Source organism: Rhododendron vialii, chromosome 1a (assembly GCF_030253575.1).
Source record: "Rhododendron vialii isolate Sample 1 chromosome 1a, ASM3025357v1".
NCBI lineage: Eukaryota > Viridiplantae > Streptophyta > Magnoliopsida > Ericales > Ericaceae > Rhododendron > Rhododendron vialii.
The window spans coordinates 2,381,976-2,392,250 of record NC_080557.1 but is presented as its reverse complement, the minus strand read 5'-3'; the positions used below and the strand labels follow the sequence as shown (position 1 = coordinate 2,392,250).

General features: G+C 37.2%; 1 protein-coding gene across 1 annotated transcript; it reads right to left on the bottom strand.

The window, feature by feature from the left end:
- Window positions 1-1,235: 1,235 nt before the first annotated feature.
- Window positions 1,236-8,811, bottom strand: LOC131322207 (serine carboxypeptidase II-2). Its single transcript, XM_058353450.1, has 10 exons — window positions 8,269-8,811; window positions 6,864-6,971; window positions 6,294-6,389; window positions 6,096-6,188; window positions 5,255-5,340; window positions 4,911-5,174; window positions 4,066-4,199; window positions 3,231-3,326; window positions 1,937-2,042; window positions 1,236-1,651 (listed from the first exon to the last, which is right to left on the bottom strand). Exons 1-10 carry the CDS (start codon window positions 8,543-8,545, stop codon window positions 1,490-1,492), a joined length of 1,422 nt encoding a protein of 473 aa, XP_058209433.1. The 5' UTR covers window positions 8,546-8,811; the 3' UTR covers window positions 1,236-1,489.
- Window positions 8,812-10,275: the final 1,464 nt, after the last annotated feature.

Sequence of the window (10,275 nt, the reverse complement as noted above, 5' to 3'; positions counted from 1 at the left end):
AGAAATTCCTTGTGGTCACATATTAAAACTCAAAGTGACCATGAAATCACTCTCTTATAAACACAATTGTCGTCAAACTAGTAATGGAGTAGAGAGAAGTTTGCCGAGAACAATGAAATCTATACAGAATTGAAATTAGCTTACTGGGTATCAGTCAGGGTTGAAGGATGGAAGATTAAAGACCGACCTCTTCGTCCGGGACGTTCCTTCGTCGTCAGAGTAATCCTTCGTCGTCGGAGTAAATTTATACTTCTCTGATGAAATGGGTTTGATACAGTGTGGCCAAAACTATTTTCATAAAAAAAAATTCACTCAAATCATCTCTGATTATGCACCAATCAGCATTATATTAACATGATCTTGAACACGTTTTATCTTCTTGACGAAATCTACAACATGAACCCTTTCGATCATCGAGATAAATCGGGATGAGATCACAATTTGAAGAATTCGAGTCTACAGAGCATTCTTGCGACGTCTTTAGTTAAAATGGGTCTGATACGGTGTGGCAAGATTTATTTTCCCAAATGCAAATTCAAATCAATTGGATTCGATAATATATCAAAATGTATTGGATTCAGATGATCTTTAACAATTCTTTTGTTCTTGACAGTATCTGCAAGATAAATGATTTCGATCGTAGATATAAACCGGAACGAGCTCACAATTTGACAAATACACGTTTCAAAGGACTTCTCAGTTTGAAAATGCGAAGTATCAATGAGTGCGAGCGGCGTCGTTTTTGAAAACCTTCCTGGTTTTATTCGAAGCTCGCGTCTACCACATGCGATTTTCTGATAACTACCAGTCCAATGCAGCTAAACGAACACCGGTCGTCGTCACCATTCCCCCATATTCACGCTCACCATCTCTCTCTCTCTCTAGAAAATGTACTTCACTGAAGCTTTGATCACAAAAAGACGTCAATCTTTGCAAATTTGGCCTCACATTTTGCATATTCAAGTATGCAAAAGCTCAAATTTTATTCCAATTGTATACGATTCAAATGAGGCTATCGATTTCCTCATTTCATGTTACCTAATTTGATTCCAGTCGATATTCTTTCTCGGTGCTTGTACGGATTTAAATCAATTATCTCTGTAACTTCTATGCGGAAAAAGAGCCAATATCTCATCAGTCATCTCAAAGCTCAGTTGCAATGAGCAAGTCAATCAGAATGCGTACTGTAGTAGAAAACAATGCCATTGAAATAGACACTCTGCACAAGGAACCAGTTTAGAGCCAAACACCCCTTAATCTTTTATTTCTGATAAACAAATTTTCGTTTGTGGACAGGTAACTACATCAAGTTTTTACAGGTGTTCAAATGATGTCAGTGGAAATACAAAGCCACTCCTTTACAGCATCCCACACTTCCACAACTTTCTTTCTTCCAATTCAGGAAAGAAACGCTAATGGGTGGAAGTAAGTTCTCAAGAATCCGCGTAAATTGGCCCGGACACCTGAGTTATTTGAAAACAATACGTTCTCAAAAGTCACTGACTTGCTCAAATGCTGGCATTGAGTTTCCTGCTAAGAAGGATTTGAACAAAGTAAGGGCTTGTTTGGGTTTATGCAAGGGGACTTCATGGCCTGCTCCCCTTACTGTCACAAATGTGAGCCCTTCATATTGCTGTGTCCACCCTCCCACCTGATTCAACACAACATTTTCACTTTAACACGACCGTCAAGAGAAAATGAAATTCAAACTCAAAGCCAGAAACTTTAAACCCAAACCCATCCAGAATGACGCAGTGCTATTTTTTAAATTATGAGGCACAATGGAGGTTGTTGCGGTTGGTAACGAAGATGATAATATGCAATAATCAGAACCACGTATGTTCAACCAGCAAACAAGTTCTTATTTTTATTTTACCGGCTTTTAGACTTCGAAAAGAAGAAAAAAAAAAAAAAGTTCATGTGGGAATGTCCGTACCTGTCCGTCATCGTACCAAGCGTGCCAAGGGCCTACAGTAGTAAGGTTGAGAGCATTTACACTATACCGGGTAGATGTAACTGGAATTACAGAATCTGTATCGCCACTGTCCAAAAAAGAGAAAAGAAATAAGAATGGTACTTGCACCAACATGTCATAAACCTGCCTATAACCACTTGAACAGACATTTTCCAATTGTATGCTGTCCCTTAAGTCTAAACCAATATTTCTAGAGCACTCAATAGAGATGCAACCGAAGTAGCTCAACTTCTTGTTTCTTTCAATTCATTCTTTTCCCACTCCCATGTTTAGATAAATAAGAAGATATCTTGCTTCTTGGTCCAAAGTTCTACAACCAAACTACACAATCAGACTACGGTTCTATTGCAAGATTAGCTGATGGGCAATACTACAATGACTACATTTACGCAACACATTTTGGATACCATCTCCTATGGCATGATTGGCATCAACACAACAGTTGAATAGGCCTCAAATATGATAACTCTATTAATATTTGAACAACACATGACATGGTAGCAAAATATGGTCGCCCAAGCATTATTGTTAACTGAAAGCAACGTGAGAACAATCCTCATGGAGGATATAGATAATTCTTTTTTTTTTTTATGAAGGTCAAGAGGGTAATTTCACCTACCAACTCACCTAAGCAATTGCTAACTAGGGAGAGGTAGAGTGAACCCTTTAAACACACACATCCAAACCCAAATTCCCGATGTGGGAGCCAGCCCAACTGACGCAGGCCAAAGAGCCTTGCCGTGGATCGCAGCACTACGACAGGCGGGCCCAAGGGGCCTACACCAGAGGTCGGTCACCACCACAACAGGTAGGCACGACTTAGTTTTTTTTGATGAAGGTCAAGAAGGTAATTTCACCTACCAACTCACCTAGGCAATTGCTGACTAAGGAGAGGTAAAGTGAACCCTTTAAACACACACACCCAAACCCAAACTCCCGATGTGGGAGCCGATATAGATAATTCTGACACTTAGCATATGTTACAATTTGTGCATGAAAAAACGAGTGAGAAATACAGGAACATCCAAAAAAACTATCTTTGGAGGTTTCGCAAATCATCACAGAGATCAGCTTGTTTATTTGAAACATATTTCAATTGGGTTTTCTGGAGCGTGCTTTCTTCAGTACCAGTTATCCTTTTAATAAACAAGCAAATATGATAAAAACAAGTAGCAAAATGCAACTACAAGACACAAGGGAAAACGCATACATTCAGTTACTGAATAGAAAGTTTGTGTTCAAGGTTGAAAAGTACCTGAATATCCAAATACGAACTCCTGACTGTATAAGCTCGCGGTAGATGTCGAGCACTGAGGTAGGAGAGTCATTCCAGTTAAGATTTACCACATCACTGCAAAACAGATATAATGTTGAGGAATAAGAAAAACATAAAAAATACATCAGCGTGCAACTTGATCGGTATGACTTCATTAATTACGGAACAGTACTGCAACGCTATGCCACCGGATGACCAACAATTCTCCATTTGCACTAGAAAATAACTGGATTTGTGCGGGACTTTGTGCAAAGGTAGACTCACCAAAGGAAATGAATTTTGTACTTCATAAGTACCAGATACAATATGAATTTACATATCATGCAATGGACATGAAAGTTGTGGACAGAATATAAGTGTTGTGGACATAATCTGTTTGTTGGATAAAAATAACACCTGCAGATCCCTACTGTATGGGAGCTAGTTAGATTGTTGGGTTTTGCATATGGTTTTGTATAAGCGTTGTGGACATAATCTGTTTGTGGGATCAAAATAAAATCCGCAGATCACCGTATGGGATCTAGGTAGATTGTTGGGTTTTGTATATGGTTCTTCCCAAACATGTTAAGTTCTAATGGTCTGCTCAAGACAGGTGGTTTCTATTCATCCATCTTTGATATAGATCTTTGTTCTAAATCATAAAGATCATACTAGAACTGATAAGATATTGTTAGCAGATGAACATTTTGCTCCACTAAATGGAAGTAGTAATCACTAATCGAGCCATGAAAAAGCATTGTGACCAGACAACATAATGTTGTCCAAAAAACTAGCTTATATGTGATCGGAAATTTACATAATGAAGAAAATCTACCTGCAGGTATCCCATTTAGATGGTGCATTTTCACTGTGAACATGAAGTGCCTTTTGAACCTCAGGTTGATTGAAGTAGACAACTGAATGCTTCTCGGTGCATGGATCGTATGTCCGTCCAATATGACCAACCATCTATAGAAGATAAAATCAACAATCCAAAGAAGGATTTTAAAAACTTAGTTGCCTAAAGAGAAACTGTCTTCTAGGAAAAAGATTTGAACTTCTAGCGTATGGAAAATGTTTATTCAAGTCATCCTTTACTTTAATATCCACGAGTGCGCATAAACTGAATAACCATGGTGCCACTAAAATAGAGCTAGCTCATGTGGAATTACATACAGGCATTGAATGTGATTAAGTGTCGACCTCATAGAGTTCTCATACCTAAGGACCCAAATAAACAGGACCATATTTCAAATTTGTTATACTTCTTTCATTTCTTTAGAGCAAAATCGTATTTAGGAAGTACAAGGGAGAAATTACAAATTTAGAGGGAGAAATAAAGATGAGTTTTATAATATATACATCAAGGCGTAACTAAAATTTCAGCAGCTTCTGTACCTCCACCACTGTGAACATGTTATACATACGGTGCAAGGCTTCCGGAGTATTTACAGGGGAGAAGTTGTTGAAAAATTAGACAAAATGTTTTGCTAAGAAATCAATATAAATCAAACTTGAAGTAGTTGAGAACAGGAAGGGGTGCCCAAATTTTAATGGAACCACATTACTTTCGGAAATCGAAGAACTTGCGAACATGAAAATATTCATTCACAATATATAGGAAGAGGGAGTTATTCTTCTAACTAATTCTATTGGTATGTTACGTGTGTCCATACTTACGCGCCACCTCTTCTTTTGCTGACTTGTCAAGCTAGAACTAGCAGTGCACGGAGGAGTGAAGATACTATATGGATCAATATCTCCAAGTTCCTTAGAAGCCATATCCAGAGCCTCATCACACTGCCCAGAGTAGTGTATAAACGACTGGGAATCACATAAAAGATTCAACTGCTTATATGTCTCATCGGAAATCATGCCAGCTGCCCACATAAACTCGAAAAGTCCCAAATGGTCATGATAATCATCTGTTAAAGCATTTCCGACCTGCGTTTCATATCCCTTTTTCTTGTCAACTTTGCTTCATAAGGACCAACTTAAGCAAAACTTCTAAGAACATCACATACCATGTATCCCTTCAAGTTTATTGTTTTTTCATTTGTTGCTGAGTTGTACCTTGATATAGCTTGGCTTAGCTGTGGAACATAGTGTCCTGGAAAGGAAAAACATGATCCAATGGAACAAGAATCTAGGAGTATATGAACCAAAAAGATACGTAATGATAGGTTAAACCACTTTTGGCTTTGGTGAATCTTCATCATTGAAAACCCCCCTTTTTTTTCTCATTTTCGTTTTCCTTTTATTTTCTCTTCTTGAAAGGCGGCTGAAGGGGTGGTGCTCAGAGATAGAGCGTCTGCAGGTCTTTTAGGGCGGCTACAAGGGAGGATACCGGCAGATACCGGTTTTTCGTGTTCGGTGATCGTGTAGTGTGATGGTCATCGGAAGAGGGGATATTGGGGAGATGTTGAACTGGGGTTATTTTAGGCACTTTTGTAGATATGGATGAATTTTAGTTGCCCTGGGTTATTTTGTTGGCATCTTGACAACATCTAGGTTCTTATTTTTTGTGTGTATGTCTTTTATTTTATATTCGTAATAAAAATCGAGAGGCTAAGGGTAGGCTGAGATTTTGCGAGTAGCAGAGAGTTGAGTGTACTCTTTAAAGCTCTCTCTATGCTTTTTTTTCCTTTTGTATTGTACTGAACTCTTTTTTTTTTTTTTTTATCTTAATGGAATTTTCTTTTGCCGATAAAAATAGAAGAGCACAATTCATTTATAGCTGGCTCAACTACAAATCATAGCTTCTGTTCAAAGAAACTACAAACGATAGCTTCAGAGCCATGTCATGCAGACATATTATGTGTATTTGTTAGCAAAGTGTATCTTTTAGATTTAAAAACCATGTACCTGCATAACTCTCTCCAGCAATATAAAAGTCCCTTCTTTTATACTGGGGAAAACGCTCAAGCCACTTCAACAGAAATGTCAGTGAATCCGAAGCTGCAACCCAAATGACAAGTAGTAAATTTTCAGGTGCATAACAACAGCAAAACAAATATCTTTCTGGAAGTAGGAATACGCCATATAAAAAGGCTAGAGTGCTACCGGTCCTTTTATCTCCATTGGTCAGCAAATCAGCAGAAGTGTTGGAATATGAAAAACCAACTCCAACAGGAGAATCAAGAAACAAAACGTTGGCAACTGCAAAATGGTACAGCAAAAGCTATTAGACAGTGTGGTTGCTTAATTATGGGAGCCAAATATTATGAAGTCCCACTCCACTGGAAGAAGTGAAGAACTAAAGCACGGTATCTTTAGCCATACTTCAGGCGTGACGTTTAAAATGTAAAGCTCGCATTCTGGAATAAATTCCTCACCCATTATATTCTCTGATCTACTCAGGTTCCAAGAAGATGAACGGAAACAAACGAATGACACCAGTGAGATAGAGAAATTAGAATCCTATGGAAAATAGCAGAACAGAAAACAAAAATGAACTATAAACATGCACTTCATGAAATTTTAGGGGCGAAATATTAAGATGCAAGATAACTTCCAGCACACGAATTTAGCACACAGTTCCTTTACCAACCTATTGCTCAATCTACAGATCCTGAACTTATGCAGCTGTGTTTTGTTATATTTGAGGATGAGAAATTGTAGGAGCCCACATACCTTGGTTCCAAGCATAAGGGTTCAAATAAAGAGTCTTCCCGTCTTCCTCAATGTGAAAAGGTCCAAGTTCTTCAGCCATCCCATAAGCAATTGATGAACATCCAGGCCCTAAAGAAACAGCACAGGAAAACCATACTATTTTCACAAAAAAGTACTCTCGGATTGAATGTCAACGGGAATGCGAAGAGAAGACTAAAAATTTAAACCAACACCCATCTGGTCAATAAAGGTATGAAAGACATACTAAGAAGTTATAGGTGGACATAATAGATTCAAGTTTATGAAATTGTGTGAACTATATCCCAAAAAAAACACTGTATTTGCTGGCACAGCCAGATACACATACGTACACTTGGAACAAAAAGATAAACTTGCATAATACAGGATGAAAATGTAATCTTTTACCAAAATAGCATTTACAAGCATACTTACCCATAATCCATAGACAGATATAAAGATGGATTCATGTATGCAAATATACAGATAGAGTAAACTGGGGGATGGAGGACAGATGAAGCAATTATCATCTTCTTCAACTTACTGCACAAAATGTAATCTTTTATGCACAACACCGTGCAAACATATTTATCCACAGACAAATATGAAGTTGGAATGGTGTATGCAAAGAGGAAAATGGGGGGATGGATGGACACCGGAAGTGAATATCATTTCTTAAAATTAGTATACAAATTTTTAAGAAATCATTGCGAATGGTACCACATATGTGACGTATCACATAGACAAATTAACAAGAGTGTGCTCATCTGAAAAGGAATACAAGCACAAATCTTAGCTATAAAAGAAAAATTGTTACCATGCAGTTAATACAACTGACACAAATTAAGAACCAAAAATAAAAGCACCCACAAAGCGAACTTCAATCAAAGCAACACAATAAAGAGAAGAACAAAAGGACATATTTCTACTTGAAAGACTCACCTCCATTGAGCCAAAATCAGAACTTTACAAGTAATTAATGCCCTCTGATAATACAACCATCCTATTAATACAACTTAGGAGAATCTAGAACCAAACCCACTTAGCAAATCAAATTCACAGCAGAAACAAAAGGGTCTGTTTCCAATTGAAAGATTCACCTCCATTGATTCAAAATCATAACTTTTTAAGAAACTGAAGCCTATGACTAACACTATGTCCAATTAACGCAACTTAGCAAAATCTAGAACCAAAGCCACATCGCAAATTGAAGTTAAAAAGCAAGAACAAAAAGTTGTGTTTCTAATTGAAAGATTCACCTCCATTGAGCCAAAATCATAATAAGAAATCATTGACCACTGATAATTCTACCATGCAATTAATACAACTTAGGAAAATCTAGAACCAGGGCCACAAAGCAAATTAAAGTCAAAGCAAGAACAATAAAGTCTCAATTGAAAAGATTCACCTCCATTGAGCCAAAGAACCAGAGGCTTAGAAGAAGGCTCATCAACAGCCTCAACAAACCAATAGAACAGAGCCCTCCCAAATTCCTCATTGACAGTGACATACCCAGAGTAGTGTGCAAAACTCACATCGAAAGCTTGCCCAGGAAGCTCTGAAACTCTATCCAACAGATGCTGGGCAGTTGGGTCTGAAGAAAAACTGGAGCTACAGCTGCCTACATAGACATTATTGATGAAAATATAGATACATAGCACAAAAACCCACTTCAGATTTGGCATGTTTGTGGGGTTTTGAGGTGGCCAATGAATAGTGTTGAGTTTCTGGAGAGGGGTTATACCTATAAATATGGATCGATCATCAATGGGTATGGGAAGGGGAAAGGGATTTAGTTGGGTCAATGATGTATTAGGTTGTTAGCGTCTGTTATTCCCCCATGATTTTGCTTCGTGTGCTGACAAAGGCAAGGAACGGTTTAGATTGGTTATGATAACAGCCACAGGGCTTGATTCTTTTTTCTTCTGATGATGAAATTGGACAAAGGGAAATTTGTGGATAAAAATGAGTTACCTAACAGTCTCATCCCCCTGTTCAAAAAAAAACTAAATTTCGATCTATTTTGTAAAGGTACACGACAAATGTGTCCTACCATTATATCAATCGAGATTCAATCAATGTCATAGTTAGCATAGCATAGTTGACCATCTCAACGAGTTTCTATATAGTAAACGATTTCGGTAAGTACACCAAAATTTTCTAATGTGAACCATTCAGTTATTTTAATATACTTTCTTCCTTGCCTAAATAAAGAATAAAAAAAAAAGTAAGTATCTATTTTCAAGATTTTTTCATCTTTCTTTTTTACTTCTCTCTTAGGCTCCATTTGTTTCAAAGTAAAATATTTTTCGGCGTGAAATGTTTTTCATGAAAAAAAATTTTGCCAAAAAGAAATCTTCTGTTTGTGTTTTGGGGTGTTTGGTTGATAATGGAAAAGAATTTTTTGGAAAAATGTAGCATCGCTCAAAACCATCAAAATAGAGGTTTTCTATGTGATTAAGGTTTGATTGTGAAGTTAGAGTGTTTGGACATTGGAAACATATTGAAAACGAAAAGGTTGGGGCCTTAGCGGAGGCTGTGAATTAATAAATGAATGATTGAGTGCGTAGAATAAATTGAAAACCAAAAACGACTTAAGCGCTTTCCGAAAGGAAAACATTTTCATCCAAATGGCCCTTGTATCAATCCAGTGGGGTTGGACTGGTTTAGCCATAAACCTGGAGTCCACATATTTGTGGATCGCAGGCCCAAAAAATGAAAATAATTTTTCAACGGCTGTGCCCAGACATGCTACTTGCACATACACTTTTACACATATCTTGCACATATATTTTTATGGAGCCCACCTCGGGTCCCACCATTATGATCTGAACCGTTCATTATTTTTAAAATAATTTTTTAAGAGTTCATGTTAAAAATCAACTCGATAGGATATGAGAATATCGGTAAGAGCTTTTTCAGAAATCATAGGGTGAAACAGTCTGATTCGCACTGCGATTTTTGAAAAAGCCCTTACTGATATCCTATTGAGTTGATTTTTTACAGAAACTCTTAAAACATTATTCTAAAAATAATGAGCGGTTTGGATCATATTGGTGGGACCCATAAAAGTGTATGTGCAAGATATGTGTACAAATGTATGTGTCCTTAGCATTTTTGTATATGGATACAGTAAAGATTGAGGTACAGCAAAGGCTGTATAGCAACCCTGTACAGATGGTTTTTGCGTCCATCTCGGGTCCTGCAAAAAAATAATACTCCACATCTTTTCCAACCAAAAATTCCAAAAACTTACATAAATCGATAGAACTCATTGATACCTATCGAATGATGTAATTTCTTTGAATTTTTAAGCGAAAAATGTATTTCTGAAAACTTGTTGCTTCCAAAAAAAAGTTCGCTTAAAAATTCAAAGAAATTAAGCATGTTTGTTTGGGACCATAACATATATGGA